Source organism: Periophthalmus magnuspinnatus, chromosome 3 (genome assembly GCF_009829125.3).
Source record: "Periophthalmus magnuspinnatus isolate fPerMag1 chromosome 3, fPerMag1.2.pri, whole genome shotgun sequence".
In the NCBI taxonomy this organism is placed as follows: Eukaryota; Metazoa; Chordata; class Actinopteri; order Gobiiformes; family Gobiidae; genus Periophthalmus; species Periophthalmus magnuspinnatus.
Window position 1 is genome coordinate 29,484,838 of NC_047128.1, and position 22,189 is coordinate 29,507,026.

General features: G+C 38.5%; 1 protein-coding gene across 1 annotated transcript in view; it reads right to left on the reverse strand.

The window, feature by feature from the left end:
• LOC117392261 (MAM domain-containing glycosylphosphatidylinositol anchor protein 1) overlaps window positions 1-22,189 on the reverse strand; it is a 133,184-nt gene that overhangs the window by 37,809 nt on the left and 73,186 nt on the right. The window contains exons 5-9 of the mRNA XM_033990315.2: window positions 13,121-13,317; window positions 11,251-11,383; window positions 3,848-4,117; window positions 1,935-2,264; window positions 1,381-1,677 (exon numbers count right to left, since the gene is read on the reverse strand). Of these exons, the coding sequence (XP_033846206.1) occupies window positions 1,381-1,677; window positions 1,935-2,264; window positions 3,848-4,117; window positions 11,251-11,383; window positions 13,121-13,317 (1,227 nt within the window). The remainder of the gene's footprint in view (window positions 1-1,380; window positions 1,678-1,934; window positions 2,265-3,847; window positions 4,118-11,250; window positions 11,384-13,120; window positions 13,318-22,189) is intronic.

A 22,189-nucleotide genomic window follows, 5' to 3' on the forward strand; every position in this document is an offset into this window, starting at 1 on the left:
AAATTGTGATCCATGGGTAGTATTTAAACTAGTGTCAGCATTTGATGTAAAAATCCCAAATAGCTTTCAACTTCAACACTAAGATACACATTTTCCTGTCCTCGCTGTATCCTTGTAATTCAATAGATTTGAATAGTTTTATAATTATAGCCCCATAATGATATTGGTATATAATAGTTCATTATTGGACCTGAATGTACACTGCAATCAGCGGTAATAAATGCCTTGCTTGAGTGTATTTTATGAAGTGCTGTTATGACATATGCTCTTGGGCAGAAAATGTTACTCAAATGTTTCATTATTGCTAATAGATTACCTTCTATTTATTGTGAGTCCTTTAAGTGTCCTGAAATAACTGAGCTGCTTAGTCTGCTTCTGAATGTAAAAGCACGGGTTATTTTGAGCTCTTTCAACAGGTTTTCTTATTAGTTTATGTTTTTTTTTGTTTTTTTTAATACAGTTTCAGTGTAAAATATATATATTATTTTCACAGTATAAATGAAAAGTTACTTGTATGAATGTTTTTGACATTACCCAAAGCACAGAGATGGCACGATGTAACACATTTATCAGTTGCAATACACCAACCTCTATTTCCATTGCTTATTTTTACACAGCTTCCCTGCATATTTTGTGTCACCCACTGAGTTGATGTGTTCTTTTTATTTTGCCATCTCCACTCTGTTACTGTCACAACAACCACATTCCAACTTGTCTAAGATCATTAAAGATTCATACAATCACACTAGACTAGATGAAGCTAAGTATTTCAGTTGAATTTCAAAGTCGGTGTCAGTGTTTGATTTCCTGACTTGGAAAATAACTTAGGCTGATATATTTTCATACAAGTACAGTGAGGTGATTTTACTATAGGCACAGGTCTTCTACCTTTCCCCACCAACCATCTTATTGGTCAGCCTCTATGTCAGAGGAAGTATTAGGTGGATTTACATGCCAGCTCCTCCTACTATCTTTTCAAAAAGTCAGAGCAATCTAGATCCCATCTCACATCAAGTAGTTCTGCTTCGTCAAATTTATGGACAACTAATCACAGCCGTTTATCTGCAGCGCAGTTTCAAACGCAGAAGATCTCATCTCAGATATCCTTGTATGATTCAGAGCCGTAGTACTTCTCTCACTTCTATTCCAAATACTATCGCAATCAAACTGAAAGCTATTTGAGAAGGTGTAATTATCGAATCGCAAAGACTGCAATTATTACCTTTTTTTACGTCTACAGTCATGCATTGAATTATTGTATTAATTTAACAGTTAATATTCCCGTCTTCACTGCATGTGGATGTATTTAAAATGAGCGCTCTTTGGTGCACTGTAACACTGTAACAGTAATGAAAGTATGAGTGTGATTCTAGGACTTACACTGAACATTGAGCTGCACATTCATCTCTCGTTTCTTGATGTTGAGTCCGTTGTAGGGCGCAGTCTGGCAGCGGTACACTCCCATCAGGTCTCTGCTCACGTTCCTCAGCCTCAGGCGCCCATCCATGGTCTCCATTTGAGGCCTCCCATTGGGCATCAGCAGGTCCTTCTCCATGCGGGACCACAAGATCGGAGGAGGAGGCTTTCCATCCACCAAACACACCAGGTCGGTGTTACCACCTTCTCGCACGCTCACCACCTGTCCACCAGGGGGCAGAGACAGGATAGGAGGAGTCACTGAAGAAACAAAAAAAAAGAGGAGAAGAAATTAGGATTTTTCCAGCAAAAATATATGTACAAATATGTGTCTGGTTACACAGCTATCTTTAGACACTTTACACTGGATTATTCATTCTCTACATTTGAAGGGAGTAAGCTACAACTATAACTACAGTGAGGATGACTGACAGAGACTGGCTGCCAATCTAAACGCCAACATTACAATTTGTAGTATGTATTTATTTAGTGACAAAACCATGATAAACAGTTCTCACCACTGTTCTGCGAGATATTCATGTCCACTCGGAGCTCAGGCACTCGGCTGCCGGGAAAGTTGGCCACACAGCTGTAAATGGCAAGGTCTCTGAACTTCATTTCAAAGATCTCCAGACTGCTGGTGCCTGGGGCCATGTCGGGGTCAGATTTGAGCAGAGACAAACTTTCTGAGTTAAAGATGGGAGCTCCGTTCTTGTACCAGGTGTAGTTGACCTTGTCCTGGGGAGTGGCGTCCACGTGGCACGAGAGCTTCAGGTCACGGGTCATCTGAATCGACTCCCCGTCTTTGCTAGTGTCAGGCGTGATCTGGAAGGTTAAGTTGCTCATTGCTGAAAAAGGGCAGGATGAGATCCGAGCATAAATCAAATTCTGTTTTATTTATTGAGTTACAGATCATCATACATTCAGAAAATATTATTTATCTTCTCAAAATAAGCTTTCTTGTTGTGGCAAAAAAATACCCCAAGTCTCCCCCATTATCCAAGGCATATTATCACAGACCAAATGACAGATGATATGAATATTTATAGGCAAGGACAAAGATGCACAAGCTATTGTGATAAAACAGAAAGAAGGCAATGATCAAGTGCAAGAAAACATTAAAAATATAAACTTGTATGGGCATATGTAAATAGTGGGCTATGTGTGCTTGTATGAACTTATTAAAAAAGCACCATATTAAGACAATATGTGGAAAGGAAATATAGGATTCAGAGCATGAGGAGGGGATAGTCTCACAAATAAACCCACACAAAAAAAACAAAAGTGAGACAGAAATGGAGGCGGCAGGACCAAAGTGAAGGGGGAAGAGACAAAAGCAGCCGACACAATGAAATAACAGGGAACAGAATCAAGGACAAAGACTAACTCTGCTACTGTCACATTTCATTTGGGCTATCAAAGACTGCGCCTCCCCAACACATCTCCATGTTGAATACCAAACAACGCTCACGTGAGACGGGCCCCAGTGACAACCAGACTCTGCTTTGGGTTTGTTAACAAGCTGCTGCGATAGAGCCACTTTGTCCAGGCTTAAATTGATCCTGCAGCTTTTTACTCTCTATGTGTAAGTCCTCACCATGCTAACCAATGGGGGTGTGTGTGTGTGTGTGTGTGTAGCAATTTATCACACTGAGGGGAATGAAATTTGTATAGCCACTCACTGCATAGGGACCTACGTCGTCTCCATAACACAATTCAATTATAAATATTAAATGAGCAACATGGTTAAGGTGGCTTTAGATTAAAGTTAGGCAAGTAGTAACTGCTTAAGATCAAACTCCAGTAAATTAATCTGTGTATTTATCACATTATAGGGACTAAAATCTGTACACAATAAATAGATAGGAACTTGAACTCCTTTATGGGCACAAAAATCTAGTTGTAACTGGTTATGGCTTGATCAAATGAATGTAAGTCGATGTAATGTCCCAAAGAAGTATGAAAACCTAACATGTGCGTGTCTTCCCACCTGTTCTGTGTGACGATGCGTTCAGGCCCATTAAGCTAACAGGAGAAACCCATTCGGCATATGCTCGCGCAACAGTGTCTACTAACAGAAGACACTGCTGCTAATTGCTTCCACTTCGGACTAACTAATTGGAGTCAATAAAGATGATTAAAGGGGCTAAAAAAAGCTAGAGGGAGGGAGAAGGGGAAAGCCCTGGATTTAATGGCAGGCATTTTGTAGAAAGAACAAAAAGAACACGCCCATTCTGATAACACTGAGTGGAGTCGCTGTGCTGATCACGGCGCATGTACACATAGGTCTAGAAGAGAATAATTGTAATGTTAATTTTTATTTGTTTATTTTTTTTTGTCTATTGTCTTTTGCCATAGCTATAATTAACCTTCTTGAATACTTTTAGATTATCCATGCTCCCATGCATCATGTTATTTTCCAAATACTTACATCTAACAACCAGTTGGACATTCTTGCGTGCTGGGTTTCCCACATTGTTGACAGCTGAACAGTTGTAGAAGCCCGCATCTGCTGGGGTAACAGCCCTCAGGATCAGAGTTTGACCTCTGACCTGGGCACTAAGGGGGAGGGGTCCCGGTGAGCGAGACCATGTTACTGTGGGAGGGGGGAAGCCCGCTGTCACCTCACAGGTGATGATGACGTCCTGCCCAGGGTCCACCACCACTGTGTCATTCACAGACATGCGGATCATTGGAGGAGCTGCACACAAACAAAAGCAGCATTTTAATGTTAAGATGTGTGAGTTTAGTAATGTAACAACTGAAAACTTTTGATTGTTATCTCTTGTTTTGATCGTGTTCTGTGAATATGATATGTGCATGTACAGTTAAACTGACAGCCACATCCTCTATGATAAATAACAAAAATAACAAGTGGAAAAATATTTACAAAATGAAAGATGAAATAGAAGTTTGGCCATTTTTGTGTCATTTTGTGTCTCAGCTTCAACTTGTTTACACATAAGTTTTCTTATTATTTCTGTATCAGGAGAAAGACAATGGATCACACCTTTATCTATTTATCCATTTTTTGATGTATCAGATATTTTAAAGCATTTATTTCAGGTTCATTTGAGAAGCTCTGTACAAAAGCGCGATTAAAGCTTCTGGAGGTTATCCAGAGCTTAGTGTGTCTTGCTGTATGAATGACCTCACAGCACAAGAACAGGATGACCCCAAATGCAGCTGCACTGGGGGGAAAAAATCCAGTCGCAGACAAAGATCGATTCAACACAAAGTGGTTTCAAAATACAACAAGAGCCAGAGGCATGGAAGTAAGGGGCAAGCGTTACAGTTCATACATAACAGTGGACAAGCAGAATGAGAGCGTTTTCCATATAAACTTTGGGTTTGAATGCAGAATGAATAGGCTGTGTAATTGTCTCATGAACAACACTGCAGTGCACACGACTACAGAAAAGGTGGGTAAGATTATGGAAATGTGATTTTTTTCTCATTTTTTCTGAATTATACAATACACATTTGAGCTGTGAAGATTCAACAAAGATTTACACGTCTTTAGCACCTCGTTTGCTGTGATTTCCTCTCTCCAAACTGTGACTCCACTGGAACAACAAAGCAACTGTGCCATGTAATCAGAGGTCGTTTACACCATGGTAACAGATTGTGTGGATTGGCGTGTTGTTTACAGAAAATCGTGTTTATTCATAATTTTAGTATTTCATTTTTTCAATTAATTTCTTAATTTGTCTTCTTCTTAGTAAAGATTATGATGTATATGAAGAACACTTTAGTTTGTGTTTTATGGATTCAGATCTGAACATTCACATTTGCTAGACTTGTTGCTTTATAACAGAATCAAACAGAAGTTTTTCGGGACAGACTCTTACTCCATGAATGTAAATGATATATTTTAAGTAATTGTGCATTTTTCAGATTTTCATTTTAATCCTTAAAATACTCATCTTTTTACAGACCAAATGTAAAAATGCAGTTTAGAAATCTGTCAGTAACATGTTAAAATGTAATTTTGCATAACCTGCCCCGGGGGTAAACGGGGTGAAGAGGATCACTTTGAGACAAATGAGCTTGTGAGCAAAATGTCACCTGTATCAATTCCCTAAATGCTGCTCAGAGAAATGGTGAGATCTAAAGGTTGCCCCCATTCTCATCAGGTACAGTCAAAACACCCAGGGGCACAGCCGCTTAGCTTTACTGCTATACTAAAGAACAGTTTTTAATCCAGAATTCTGTAAGTGACATATCAAAACAATCATTTTAATATTGTATTATTTAATATATATTGACATATAGCAGTGGCATAGTGTTATGTTGGGTTACTTCTTTAGGGGATAAGCAGGACATGGCAACCCAAAACATAATCCTACGTGAGTGACCCAGCTATCCATTCCTCTAATAGACTTCCTGCTCTTCATCCTTTCAACTAATCTCTTTTAAAGTGATTGCAACTGCCAGAATGGAGGAGACATACAGCTCTGTATTGCCGCTGCTCATATTTCTGTAGTGGAAGGTGTCAAAATGTAAAAAACAGAGCACTAAATAAATGAATACAAATCTCTCAACCACAGATAAATACTTTAAGGTCACGTGAGCATCTCAAGGGGCTATCCTCAATAAAATATGACTATTGTTGAAGTGAACAGCTCTAAAAGATGGGTCACTGTGCCACTGAAGTTCCAGTATCTGTTGTCGACAGTGAAATAATGGTATAGTTCCGTGTATCATAACATATTTAATGGTTGCCGTGGAAAACCAGTTCACATTTTATACTATGTGTAATAATAACATCTTCTGAAATGTCATGGCTGTTACTTAAACACACCACGTAACGACAGCACAACCAAAATTCAGCTTGGTAAATTGAGGTCAATTTAGTATTAATCAAACTGATTCAATATATAAATAAAACAAAGGTATTAAAGAAGATATATTATGCTTGTGTATAGTTACAACCTATCACACATGTGGATCATTATTTTGTATTTTGGACATTTTAGTATTTCAATATTGGTCAAAAATGACTTAATTCAATAAACGGGTCCACTGACTTCTAGTCCAAAACTGCAGATCTTATTTGTACCTGCCCCTTTACGATACTAGATGATGCTGATGAATCACTTTTGTACGACCTGCTAAACATATAAAAGATCAAAGAACAGAGCAGTGTCATGATACTAAAACTGATTTCAATACTAACGAACAGACTCCATACTCAATAGTAATTCCAATACTATGATGATAATAAAACAAAAAAATAAAATAAAATCACTTTGTTTAGACAATAGAATATGATTTTCAACATTAAATAATGGCACTTTCTTTCATATTATATCTGTGTAATCCCTCGTCGTTCAGGTAGTGCTCCATTGGTTCATCATTCTAAGGCTATTCAGGAAAGGTTCATTTCTATCCTATGAATGTGACTTTTTTAGTATTGATACTGGCTCAAATGAGTATCTAGTTTCAATGGAAGTTTTAATATCTATAAGTATCTGATTTTCTTAGAACAGAGCAGTGTTGAGCGTTTATTAGGTACCTGTATTTTGAGAGCAATGGTGTCTCAAATACAGGATAATAAAGATTACTCACACGTGCATGAATCACTCAGAATACAACTTTGAATGACTTAATGATACTCATTATAACATGTAAAAAAGCTCTTATAAGTCAATTTTGCATAATATGTCTCCCTCAAAAATATGAACAGGATATAGCAGAGTGTAGTGAAGGTCTAAGCCAAGGCTAAAAAGAAAAAAGGAATAGTTTGAGTGGAGCACGAGAGGAACGGCGGATTTGAAAATTATAGCTTCAATTTCCCAGGGCTGCGTGGGTGACGTTAACGGTGGGATCAGCCAGCGCTCTTCCCAAAGTAATGGGATTTATGTGCAGCACAGCGGTTTACAACCAGGTAACAAATGCCTCTCTCTGGCGCTTAGACACTTCGCTACTCCCCCCGTCCTTTCTCTCTCTGTCATTTTGTCACCTTTATATCTTCAATATCTGTCTTTTTTACCTCCCTCCGCTTCTCTTTCTGCTTCTTGGTGAGTTTTTTGGGGCTGATGACTTGCTTGTTCCTTCGGTATCACGCTCAATAAATCTGTTGTTTTTCTATGGCTTCATCAGATAAAGGCTAAACTTGGAGGAAATGGTGTTGGCAAAAACAATTCCACAAGCCTACTGTGTACTTGCATTGTTTAGCTTTACAGATATACAAATACGTACACTGAACAAAAAAGTAATAATAGTACAATCCATTCCGAAAAACCTACATGTCTTTACACATTCAAAAAACAGCACATCAGTGTAAATACATTGGATTATTTTTCCCAAGGGAGGAAAACTATCTCTCTCTCTCTCTCTCTCTCTCTCTCTCTCTCTCTCTCTCTCTCTCTCTCTCTCTCTATCTATCTATCTATCTATCTATATATATATATATATATATATATATATATAGATATATATATAGATATATATATACACACACACACACACATACACACATATACAGCAGACACTGAGGACAGTTACAAGTATCTTGGTATTCCACGAGTAAATGGCAACCTTGAAGAGGAAACAAGGAAAGCAGCCACAACTGAATACCTCAGATGAGTACGGCAAGTCCTAAGGAGTCAGCTCAATGGTAAGAACAAGACCCACGCAATACACAGCTACACCCTGCCAGTAATCAGACACCCAACACGAATCATAAGCTGGCCAAAGGAGGAGATGTAGACCACAGACGTTAAGACTTGAAAGCTCCTGACCAAGCATGGAGGGTTCCATCCTAAATCCAGCACCCTGAGACTGTAGACGAACCGTACAAACTGTAAGAACGGAGGCCAAAGACCAGTGAGCGTAAGAGCCACTGTCCAGGATGAAACATCCATAAATATATCAAGCACAAGGCCGTCCATCAACTGCTCGTCTCCATGAAGATATTATTGCTTTGACTAGAATGTTCCACAGTACGGCATTAAAAATATCTACTCATTCACAGTGTTTCATTGATAAAATTCAATTCATTTTTGTAAATCCCCAAATTACAACAGCTGTTGCCTCTTAGGGCTTAACAAGATCATTGTCTTAACCAACAGGAAGTTAGACAATCCCACAGTGAAACGGACATGGGTCAATAACAGACAGATTAACCAACATTCATAGAATATCCGCTGTCCTTAGACTCATCTTCTCGCCAAGGAAAAAACAAAAACAGCCCAGTGGGAAAAAGAGAAACCTCAAAGAGAACCACAGTGTAGAAGAGATCCACTCCCATGGATGAGCAGGCAGCAGATGTGTCCAGGACTAACACACATCCATTTAGAAAAATACAGTTCTTGACCTGGTGGCATCACCTACTTGTTTCTAAGAAGAGGGAGGTTTAATGCCATACTATAGGACATTCCAGGGCAAAGAAATACTATCTCCATGGAGACAAACAAGGTGCACTATGTCACAGGTGAACTCTCTTGCAGTGACTTTGGTCACCTTCAATAACAAGCAGCAGCCTCTAAACGTCCACCTCAAAAAGTATGTCAGAGCGCAACATTTCAGTTGAAAATGTGTTTTAAACTTTATTTATATTAGAGAATATTCAAAACTTCAGAAGAGTCGTCCATTCTGCAGTAAAACTTCTGACTGACAATAGACTCCAGAGCAGTTCATTAACCCAGAGTGTACTCAGCCTCTTCACAGCTCCTCTGGTAATTAAAGCAATGAGTTTTAACCATGGAAAAGGTCAAACGCAAAGTCCACACAAGTTCAACCAAGATTCTTAAAAACCTCCTTCACTAACTTCCCTAGAAATGATCAAAGGCGCCTTACAAGCAAATTGATTCTTGCCAGTGGTACGGCTGGATATCCTCACCCTGATCCCTGCACTGGACTGCCCTGGGATAGGGCACAACAGACAGGAGTTTTAAAGTGCGGGAATTCCACTAGAAGGCATGACACCGGCTCGCCCAAGAGACATACAGCAGGAATCAAGCCAGTCTAAATGTTATTATGTATTGTCTAGGGAAAATTCAATATGTTTCTTTCTGATTTGGCCTTTTTCATTACGCTGAAGACATCACATATTTGAGTTATAGTCTGACATAAAAGAGAGAGAACAGATGCTGTCAGCCTCCATCCAAAGTGATTTTACAGCACTAAGGTTACTGCAGATTGGCCATTGATCCTCAACGTTTCTGAGGTAGGATTTACACACGACACAATACAGCCTTCATTGATCTCATCATGTACAGTAAACTGTAGACTATAATATAAGGATATAGAATGTATACAAAGAATGTATACATCCTAAATAAAATAAATAAAATAACATGTAGTTTTATAGTAGGTATAAGGTAACAAATATGAAAAGGAATAAGAAAAAAACACAGCAGTGTTCTAAGGACACAGTTCTTTCCACTCCCCATTTCTTTACAAATAAATAAATAATTAAATAAATAAATGTCTTATCCAACTGTGTAGCCTGCGCCCAGTTGCTTCACTAAGGATTTTGTTTTCTGGATTTTCATTCACTCGCTGCAACCTCCAAAACAAACGGTAAACCCAAATCCCAGATAGGGATTATGATGGAAAAATCAATCAATCCCCTTGTCCCTTTGTAGAGAATACACAGCCATAGCCGGACCTGCTAGGATCAACATAAGAGCTTACAAACATACAGTGGGGGAAGAATCACAAAACTATTACATTAATACTGTGTTGGACCAAATGAAATCTGCATCTATTTATCTGAGCTTCCTCAATCTTGTGTCGCTGGCCCTGTCACACACACACACACACACACACACACACACACACACACATACATATACGTACATACACACACTACAGAGAAGAGAAATAGAGCTGTGTGATCCAGACATCCAGGACCAGGAGAGCTAAACCACAGGCATTCGAATGATCATGGCCACATGGCTCCAGAAATGTACACAGGATATATAAACTATTCAGAAATCAGAATGTATAAAATAACTTACTACTGCCTGTTAGTCGAGCTGTGGACAGGAGAAAACCCTGTACTGCCCAGTCTACTCTCAGAACATTGAATAGCGAGTCCTTGTTTTAGCTGAAAGAACATAACTTTGAGAGTACAAACTCCTGCAAAGGCAGTAGCCTAATGTCGCAATGGTGAAGAATCAATAAAGGTTTCTGGATTTGATCTGGACTCAGATAGTCACACTGAAACAAAGCATGTCATATAATGCAAAATACATTTCATATATCAGTTTCATCAGTTTGACCAAAGGATCATGTTTGCTGAATACTTTAGCTTTGTCCATCTGAGTAAGTCCTGGAGTGTTGCTATCTGCTCACAACGAGGACATATCATATGAGACAGAGAGGAATGAAAACAAGGAGTCTTCAGATTTGCTCTGATGATAAACAAAGGGGCTATGCTTTCCTCTATCAAAGAGCTATAAAAAAAAACAAAAAACTATTGGAATACCAAATGCATACTTGGTTTGGAGAGAAAAATAAAGAAAATAGAACAGAAAAAGAGGTCCTTGTGGCACATCAGTCTGCCTTTAACAAAGCTGTCAGTGTTGTCACCAGCAACAACATGGTGGAGGGTTGTGCAGTTGCAGACGGTGGCGTGGAGACGGACAGAGCAGTGTCGAGTGAATTGGAGATAACAGGGACTGTGACAAGTGAATTACAGCTGACGGCCCCAGGATGAGCTCAGCTACAGAACAGACAGACAGTCAGACAGGGAGGGAGGCTCCACAGCACAGAGGGAGTCAGAGGCCAGAGAAAACACAGAGGAACAAGACAAAACACAGAAGGGGAGGGGCTGTGGAAGACGAGAGGAGGACATAATGCAACCACAAAAGGAACACTTACTTGTAGCATTAGTGAGGCGGAAGGTAACAGAGCGATCTTCAATGTTGCACACATTCCTCACAGACACTTGGCAGGTGTAGTCAGCAAAGTCCTTGGGCCGAAGGTTCTTGAGCTTCAGGACTTTAGTTTCTCCCTGACAGAAACACAAGGGTTAACACAGATACTGTTGGTGTTGTCCAAGAACAAAGATGAGCTTTGATGAGCTTTTTTCTTAGTGACACAGTTGGCACAAGGACTTGAAGACACACTGACTCATTTATCTGCGATGGACAGTTTGTTAAAGCTGCACTATGCCATTAGAGAACTAAAGACATATAGAAATCTGACAAACAACTGGAAACCAACATGCTGATTTATGGTCAAAAGTAGCTAAATGAATTGTATGTGTTTATTTTTGTTTGCTCAGAGTTTGGCCTTGAACTCAAAACCTTTAGTTTCGATGTTACTATGACAAATCGGCAAATATAATTGGCAAATAATATGAAAAGTGCTTTTTTACTTTTCAGTCCAGTTAGAAATGTTGAGGAGTAGAAAGTATATTTGCCTGCTCTCCGATGCAGTGAAGTAAAAAAGTCTGTAAAACTGTAAAACGTAACTAAATAAAGTACAGATACCAAAAGACTGTACTCAACTACAGTCCTTTGACGTTTGTACTTCGTTACTTTCCATCACTGGCACACAGACTCCATAGAGATAGGAGGGCAGAGCACTAATGTACCCTGGCCATCATAATTCTATTGCTGTAAAATACAATTTTCAGGCACAGATTCAACTACCCCTTGACCCAAATAGACAGTTTAATGGATAGTACGAACATGAACAGAATACAGTGCCTCTGGATAAAGCCTTTTCAGTTTGTTTAAACAAGCACAGTGTGTTTATGAAAACTTAAAAGAATCAAGAATAATGAAATTCAAGTGACAATAGCCCAGAGCAAGTGTAAATCAAATAAGTGATTTTAATAACACAATTTAAACAGTGCTCTCCACTATCTACTCATGTGTATTACTTTGGCTTGCCACTCACTTTGATATATACACTCCACAAAGGCAATCATATTCCTTTTATGGCCTCGGTGCTGATTTCTCAGATGGAGGCTTGTTTTAACTGTCTGTCTGTTGGAGTACTTTAGGTGCCGCTGGCTAACAATGTCTTGGCTCAGCCTTGGGAAGAGCCGTACGGCTGGGCTAATTGAACCCAAGAGGCAGCGCTCTGTAGCGGACTGATGCTTTGATAAGAGGAGAGAAAGAGCAGCAACAATTGTGCGACGAGCACGACTGACACGAGCAGCTCAGGGACAGTTTAGCCGGGTTTAGGTGGACTGTTTGACTGCGTCACGGCACAGACATGGTAAAGGACTGTTTAAAATATATAGAAAATATATAGCCCTGGAATATATAGAAAGTTTAAGCAAATGAAAAAATGAAAGCTCTTCTCCGTTTCCCGCCACTGGCCATTCAAGCATTTATTTATGATCCGATGGTTGTTGGATATGAAGTGCTGCTGTGGTAAAGTTTGGTTTTAGGTTTAATTATGACATACTCAACAGTAACTTGACTATTTCTGTTTTCTGTGAGAAGGCCTTTAAAAGAACTGTAAATATCTTACACAAGTGCAGTGGTGAGGGCATTTTAACAAAAGCAAAGCAAAGCAACCTTGGTTACTCTTTGGTAAATAGGCTACTCCTACATGAATATATCATTCGCCCCTCTACAGTAACAGCCACTCCAGTACCTCTAGGAGTACAATAACAAGCTATTCTTTTCATACTGTAAAATAACACAATATTATAAGCAATAAGATGTTCAATGTGAAGAAGAGTATATATGAGTTCAGAGAATAGTGCATTATAGTTTTGAGTTTATAGTACCTGTGTGTATAAGGGCTCGTAGATGTCCACTCCATTGTCCTTGCTTTGCTCAATAAGCATGCTGCCTCGTTTCCAGATGAAGCGCGCAGGAGGGTTAGAGTTGACGGTGCAACGCAAAAACACAGTTTTCTCCTGGTAATAACTGCCCCGCACATCACTGATGGTCTGGTGCACTGTCAGGACAGGTGTGTCAAGATCTGCACACACAAAGTGGATAGCCATGTAAAGACTCAGAGGGTATATGTATTTGGATTGTAACAGGAATACAGCTTATGTCATGAAAAGCTTTAATTATCAGTGAGCAATTGTGTATGCATGAATCTTTTTTTTTCCAAACTGGGATATAATTCTACCTTATTTTGGTGAGTATTACACAAAAAATAAATAGAAGTACTTCATTTGCTGGAATTTGAGCCTTGGTCACTTGTGCGAATTGTCATGAGCAAATATTCACATACATATTGAAAGACTAGCAATTAAAACACACATTTAAACCAATATACGCAGCTGAACCACCAAGTTGAAATTGTGTTGTCCTCTGTTAATAATTGAACCAAATATAAACCAAAACAGAGAAGCAATTGGATATATTTTTATACCTTTGTATGTGACACCATTTTGACAGAGATTACACGTGCCTCTCTGCCCTGAAATCAAACATGTCCAAACTCTGGCATGCATATCACAGCTATATAACAAAAATGGTTTCAATTTATATGTTCTGCAATGTCCTTCCATATTTTCTCATCTTTTTTTTCCACTTTCCCCACTCGCCTAGTTTTCTCAGTGCATTTTTCTAGGCAGTGTCACCCCAGTCCCTCCGGTGGATGGGATTTCTGCCTCTGTCACATTTAGGGAGGCCTGCGTGCCGTTTGTGCCATCTCTCCAGAACCCCCTGCCACCTTCACTGCTCATCAGCCTCCCCTCCTCCTCCTCCTCTTCTTCCTCTTCCTCCTTTTCCTCACTCCCTCTCCTCTACCTCTGCCACCCTGTGTCACTGTGTAATCCTGATTCTTCACACTCTAATTGAAATGATGCGGCCCCTTAACGTCATGGAAACAATTTCGAGCAGTGCCAGGGTTGGGTTGCTTTCTTTCTAGCTTTTTTCTGTGTCAACTCAGTCTCTGGGTCAAGTAAAAAGAACAACAAGGTGAGGAAACTTGCCTTTAAAAGTAAACGGTTAATTTTGACAATGCATGTATACTCGATCTACTGGGAGGTGTGATTGAATTATGAAAATATGAACTATTTCTCTACCATTACAGGTACAATTCATTGAGTTACGCAGTGTTATTGAAAGCATTAGAGGATTTTTTTTACAAAACATATGAGCATTGTAGTTAGCCTGGATTTCAAGTTCAAGTATACAATTGCAACTTAGTACTTTAATTTAGTAAAGATATATATATTTTGTAATAATAATAATAATAATAAAAATACAACAACAACAACAACAACTAAATAAAATTCACCCAGATCGTCTTCATTTCATGTTTTCAACAACAAAGCAAAGACTACTCTGGCACAATGAACGCACTGATTGGCCAGCTAAATGTGTTACTGCACTGGCTTCACTCTGCACACCTGTTCCCATATTTTACATACCCCATAAGAATTCTTACAGGAGTGCAAAACAGGACAAAAGGAGCAGAATGAATGGCCATATTGTATTGTAGCATCTGGCTTTTCTAAATACTTTGCTATGAGCCAGCCGTTGTGTACCTGGCAGCGTTCGCACTCACTGTCAAGCCCCAGGACCCAGTGCCATGTGTCAGTGCGTGTGCTAAAGAGATCTGGCAAACAGGCAAGAAATGTGCCCGCAGACCTTTGCGTGTTTGCAGCTGGTGAAGGTATTGTTGTTATTGATTGTTTGAGACTGGCGCTGGATTTGTGTATGATTTTCACAGATCATTTGCTGCATGGGGAATTCGTACTGTGCAATGCCAAGATGGATGTTCCTGTACAAATGTGAGACAGTTGGACAGGGAGGGAGCCGGGCTATCTGTTGTCACTGTCTGCTGCCTGACACTGTTGTAGGACATGGAGGAGAGGCTCAGAGTTGCATTGAAATAGGGGCTGTGGGTGCAGGGAGATTTAAAAACATTGACAAATTTCAAATCCATTTTGTGTCAATCTAAATTGTGTCTGTACTGATTTTAAGCATGTATCAAATCAAGAAATAAGAAATAGTATGAAAAACAGATGTTGTTGTTTAAAGCCCCATAACGCTTTTGTGAATAATAGACAGAAATAAAAGCAGGGTTTCTTCTTTTTTTCTTTCAGTTTTTATTACTCTGAAAAACACATAAAAACATGCATTCTTACTCTGACCAGCCTCCACCTGCTTGTCTCCATGGAAATGAGGTTGTATATTAATCCACACTATGGCATAAAACTTATCTATCTCCATGGAAATATTTCCATATGCAGGTGACGTGCCACCGCCAGAAAGTTAGGCGGAGTTACTTTAAATGTATTTGGGAAATGAAATAAATCCAATCTGATCCCGCCTGATCTAAAATAAGTAAGCTGGAGGAACAGTTAGACTTTTACACCAGCTGAGTTATCCTATTTGAAATGTCTTGCTGAAAATAAATGATGTTTGGCAATTTTGTTTGTCATTAGGGATGGTAGGGTTGTCAAAATTTGTACCCATATTCCACTTTCCAATTTAGTATACTTGGTCAATTCTACATAAAACAGTGCCTGTACGACACCTTTGTTTTTGGTTTCTTATAAGCCCAAATCCCAGGGCGAGTCTAACTTTATTCGTTTTGAAGTAAATGGAGACACAAGATGAGACTGCAAGTGTACAGAAACACAATATAAAACTTTAATGAAGCCTCTGATTTCCCTGTGGTCCTGCCTTTGCACACTCAACATCACCAGCACTCAGCTGTTATTCTGTTGTTGATGGTGGCCATGTGCTTTTAATATGGATCTAATGGGCCTGTGAATTTGGCGCTGCTTGGACTCTGAGCTTAGATACTGTTTAGTGGTGCTGATACAATAACAGCTGCTTTTTTTTTATTTACACAAGTTAAAGAAAGTCATTAGCTCTATTTAGAAATTTACCATGAGAACACACCCTGTGAGTTTGTTGCTAAGACAAAAATATGTCTTATGTTATGGCTCTTAAAGCTCGGGTAAACGGGCAAAAGACATGACTTGAGGGAAGCCAATAACAGCAAAAGGCTCTTCAAGGTTTCCACTTCATGGGGCAAATTAGTCCAAATGTTCAGCCAAGAAAAATCAAGGTCTTCCTTCTCAAGCTGGTAGTAGAAACATGTGTCAGGTGCTTGTAACACCACTGTCTAGTTACCGATTTAAAATAACCTTGAAAAACTAATGAAAATATGATGAAAATATAAATTTAAAATAACAATGATGTACATAATATTAACTCTAACTCTCTTTGTAACGATGTAGGGGGTGCCAGATCATGTCTCCAGAGAATAAGACAAACTCAATTTACAACATTTTCTTTCTATTAAAACTTCACCTTTACACCTAAGAACCTTAATGGAGAACTTATTATAAACATCTTCATGTAATATAGAACTTAGCATGGCTAGATGCATTGGTGTGTGTGTGTGCCACCTGCCAAAATGTATACATTATACATTTTATATATATATATATATATATATATATATATATATATATATATATATATATATATATATATGGTGAGATACCGGGGGGGGCACGTATGACTCCGCGTATGACACTGTAGTACTGTACGCAGCGTACAGCAAAGAGCAGGAGAGAGCGAACAGATCGTGACACAGGGCAGTGAACAAGAAACACTTTGGCTAAAGAGACACTATGGAAAACATTTTAACAGGGATGAAAAGAAAGGCAGATATAGACGGAGGTAAAGTCACCCGAAAAATAAGACGAGGAAGTCTGATGAAGCGTATTTAGCACTTGTGTAACCCACTTCAGGGTATGCACATGTCTGGACCTCTAGGTTCGTAGGAGCTGAGATATAGCAACAACAACAGACTCAGTACATGTAATTAAATGTGAACTTTTAGTTATAAAAACATTAAAGAAGTGCAAAATACAATTTTAAATACATTTACACATTTGGCCCAAAAACTAAAATAAAAGTATCCCATGGGAATTGTTCATTTCCGAAATGTTTCTTTGCAACTTAGATCAATGTTCAAGTCAAAAAGTCAGGGGATAGTCAGTCATGGAATGTATCCGGAGTAGGCTCGTTGGTATTGGTCAGTGGGACTGGCACAAATCCTACCACAGGATCCGTTGTATGGGATGATAGGGCTCACGATTCGATTGGGAGGCTCGCCATCAAACGGATTTCATCAACGTCGTTATACACCAAGGTTGGAACATCACTTTTCCAGTGAAGTACAAAAACCTGACCTGTATTAGCAAACAGGTTTTACAATCCAATTCTCAATCTGTGCAATTGCAAATAGGTTCATATCAAACTCACATAAGATATCAACATACGTAGTGTTGTACAACATAAATTTATCCTATCAAATGGAAAAATAACTTAATATAGTTAACATGTAGGTAACTACAATTACTTTCCAATTAACTGTCTCATATTCAAATAAATGTCTTATATTGTTAAAATATATCATTTTAACCAGAGTAATTTCAATGGAATTTCACAACATAATCACATTTTACCAATGTGTTCACTTATGTATGGAAAACACATTAACTTGTACAGTATAATGCATATTTATATTTTCTATGTATCAACTCTTTTTAACACAAGGTTTTAGATAAATTAAATGAAATATAACAAAAAATCACAACTTTGCTGGTTATACGTATTTTAGATAACTTAATTAACTGAAAATGACCATTTTTATCTTCAATTCCTTTTAACAATATATTTTTTTATAAAATGAACTTAAAATGTACAAAATACTCAAAATAATGAGCTAGCGTGTTTGCAAGGAGCTTCTTAATACAGTCAATGTGAACATGTGCGTGCTAGTTTACCAAGACGAATATTATTTGGCTCTAACCAGGCGGGTTACACTTGGCTTCACCGTGACTCCGGTGGGACAAGAGGACAGACCAGTGTCTGCTGTGTCTGAAAATGTTGGCAGCGGAAAGTATGAAGCCAAATAAGTTAAGGCGCCACCTCATTACACCTCAGTCACGCTGATAAGACGCTGGACATCTTATTTGGCACGTAAACGTGCCAAATATTGCCAACAATCATCCACTTTTAAATTTCACTTAAAGCAGCAAGCACTGAGCATCATATAAGGTGGTAGAAAATAATTGAGAAGCACTGGTCTAAACACAGCCCCACCTATCAACCTTGCCATCATGAACTTTGGTTTCCACGAATACTGAAAAAATGTACTATTACTCTAGTCTAGTCTATTGTATCTATCTATCTGTAGCTATATCTATCTATCTATCTATCTATCTGTCTATCTATCTATCTATCTATCTATATATATATATATCTATATATATATATATGTGTGGTTGTGTGTGTGTGTGTGTATATATATATATATATATATATATATATATATATATATATGTGTGGTTGTGTGTGTGTGTGTATATATATATATATATATATATATATATATATATATTATTATTATTATTATTATTTATTTATTTATTTTTTATGAAAAAGTCTCTTCCCTGTAACTAACAAAAAACTGCAACAGTTTGAACATCAATCCACTTTAATGCCTTTGCTGCTGATTTGCCGCCTATGAACCAAGAGTAAGCATTGTAATAATGGAAAAAAGAGATTTACACCAAAGCAATCCATTTTAGTGGTCAGGGTTGAGCGAGTATGTTTTTCTAACAAGTTGACCTCTGCCAGGTGCCTTCCCCTGCAGCCGAGGGGCCCGGACTCCAAATCCTCTTTGATTTCCAATAACATGTCCTGTACTCTAATAGCTCTCCACGAGTAACGGCCATTAGACGACCAAAGAGAAGATGACAGGTTCAATTGAGGGTGACATGCAGTGGAGGAGAACAGGGCAGAATAAAGTGCATGCGCGGGTGACTGAGCAATCGTGTGGGCGTGACCGGGACGGGGACGTGCTCACTGCATGTGATGACTGCTGAGCTTTGATTACATGCTATTGTTTGCGTAATCCAATAAACTTAAATGGATTTCTTTCAATGTTGACAACAAAAATGTCAGTGGGCTCTTAAGGTTAACTATGATAGACATTGCAAATAGAGGTTTCAGTGATTACTATAACAGGAAAGATTCTCCCATGACACTACATTCATTACCCAGTGGTAGACTTGGACTTCATAGTATTTTCTTTCAATAGGAGTGCTGAATATATAAAGAAATATATTGAAAAAATGCGATAAGTGTGAATTGATTTGTACCCCGGCTTGTGTAGCCCCATACACAAAGAGCCTTATTTGTGTGATTGTAATGTCTTTCTTATTCTGTAAAGCATTCTGAATTACTTTGTGTACAAATTGTGTTATACAAATAAACTTGCCTTTCCTATTTGTAAGCTCCATTTCACTGTAAATGTTCACTTTTAAGACACTGACAAAAATGGAGACAAGACATAAAACTATCTATATTACGCATTATATATCAAATTATACTAGACACTGCCTGGCCAAAAAAAAAGTCGCCACCTGGATTTAACGAAGCAAAAGATCTGGGGTTGCTGCAGTTGGTCAGGTCTAGGTTCAGCAGCAGTCTGTGCTCAAAGAATGAGGTCAGCTGACACCTGAATATACTGAATGACAAGTTTTTTTCTTCCCTGATGACACGGGCATTTTCCAAGATGACAATGCCAGGATTCATCGGGCTCAAATTGTGAGTGGTTCAGGAGCATGAGACATCATTTTCACACATGGATTGTCCACCACAGAGTCCAGACCTTAACCCCATTGAGAATCTTTGGGATGTGCTGGAGAAGCTTTGTGCAGCGGTCAGACTCTAACATCATCAATGCAAGGTCTTGGGGAAAAATTAATGCAACAGTGGATGGAAATAAATCTTGTGACACTGCAGAAGCGAAATAGAAACAATGCCAAAGTGTGTTTTTGATTGCGACTTTTTTTTTTGGCCAGACAGTGTATTATAACAACATGGGAGAGATATGAGAAACGAAAGAAAATATTAGATTAGAAGATATGTTTAGTGTTAATAGATTACATTGCTGCTGCTTTGCCTGGAACGTTTCACGGTAAAGCATTAAACTTCTATCTATCTCCATGAAGACAAGTAGGTGATGCCACAAGTTTCAGGTCAGATCTATGGAGCGGTGACCACATTCACAGTAAGAACGCATGTTTTTAAATGCAAGATGAATAAGTTTAAAGCCGGACAGTGGAACAAAATACCCATTTAAATATATTGCTAATAATTTTTAAAAGTCCAATTCAGAATGTGTATTAAAATTCCTGACCAGTGATTTTTCATTCACATTGCTTCTTTTAGTACATGGGTCTGTACTATTAGCAGCATGTACACGTTCTCTCACACACACAGAGCCATCGGCAGCTGAGAAAAGCCTGCACACAGAGACACAAACACAAGCAGACGCCGCGTTTGATCCAGCTTCGGATCTTCTCAATTATTCAACATTTCGCTCATAGACATTGCCTTAAAGAGATCATTAAACATGCACAAGGCCCACATTCGAAAATAACAAGAACACTGCCGGTGTTTAAAATGCAATGCAGCGAAGCAAAGATTGATTTAGGCCGATATCTTTTAGGGTTTATTTTACTAAAGCTGCAAACATCACTGGTTTTGCTCTTTTGACCTCAGAATAATACATCTGTAACAAATCAGGCAGCTCATTTAAAACATGGGCTCTGGTTCAAATAATGAGAAAGAAAAAACAAAAGCAAAAAGTCTGAAACGTCTGCTGAATTTTAGCACATCTCATTATCTTGTTTTATGAATCTGATGTTCTTTTAGAGAGAAAAAGCCAAAAATCATAATCAAAACTTACGAATTTAACAATGAAATATAAATTCTGCCTGTAATCTTAATGAATGTGGTTTGCCGTGTGCGTTTTCTACTTTGGAAAATAACTATTTTCCTCATCTTTTCCACGCAGTGACTAAAGAATACAAAATAGTATGCGACACAGATATAGTATTATGCCGTTAAAACGTATTAAAAAAAAAAAAAAAAGTAAGTCGCTGTTACCTCTTTATACATTTTTTTTGTATTAAATAATATAATTTCTTTATTCATACACAAAGCAACTGTCTAATCAGAGCTGTCCTCTCTCATCCCCTCTGAGATTCCCACCATTCAACAGAGGAAATACCCAGTACATCCAGTTTAATGCTTCAGTCAACTGTCTTTCTAATGTGAATGGCAAAGTCTGTTTAGAGTGAGAAATCTGGTCCAAACTAGGCGAGTGTTATGAGAAAAGTGTCCCCCCCCTTCGCCCCAGGTCCAAACCCTCACAAAAAAACAAACAAACACGGCTTCACACTGTAAATCACTGCCTCATTCTGATGGGCAAATGCCTGTAAACAAGAAAGAATACACAAGATTCTGAGGGCCAAAATATCACAGCCTCAAAGAAAGAGGCAAGGTCTTTCCATCGTGAGTGGCCTTTCAAGGGGTCTGTGGGGAGTACACTGGACGCAGACTGTCTTCTGACAAGAAGTGCACTCCTGTGGATGTGTGGCCAGCGGGAGACAGCAGTGAGGAGCTATGGCCAGTGCTGTTCCAGGACAAACACATAGACTCTGCATGGGCTCTGTGTTTATGCAGCGCAAGTGACGTGAGAGTAGTGGACAGATGTCTTGTGCTTGACCCCGTGGCTTGTTGGAAATGTAATTAGCTTTGTGCATTTCACTGCGGATAAAGCTAAAACATGCATGCAGAAATACATGGACAAACAGATCATAGTCCTGCACTACATTTTAATCATTTCAAGACCAATTAAAAATTATGTTTATAAAATTACTACTGCTTAAGTTCTGTATATAAAGATAGTCTGTTTTAAATGATATAGATTTACAACACAATTATATTTTTTATTTTATTATCACATAAAATAATAGATTTTACTAGCAGAAAGAAATGCTTATTATAAA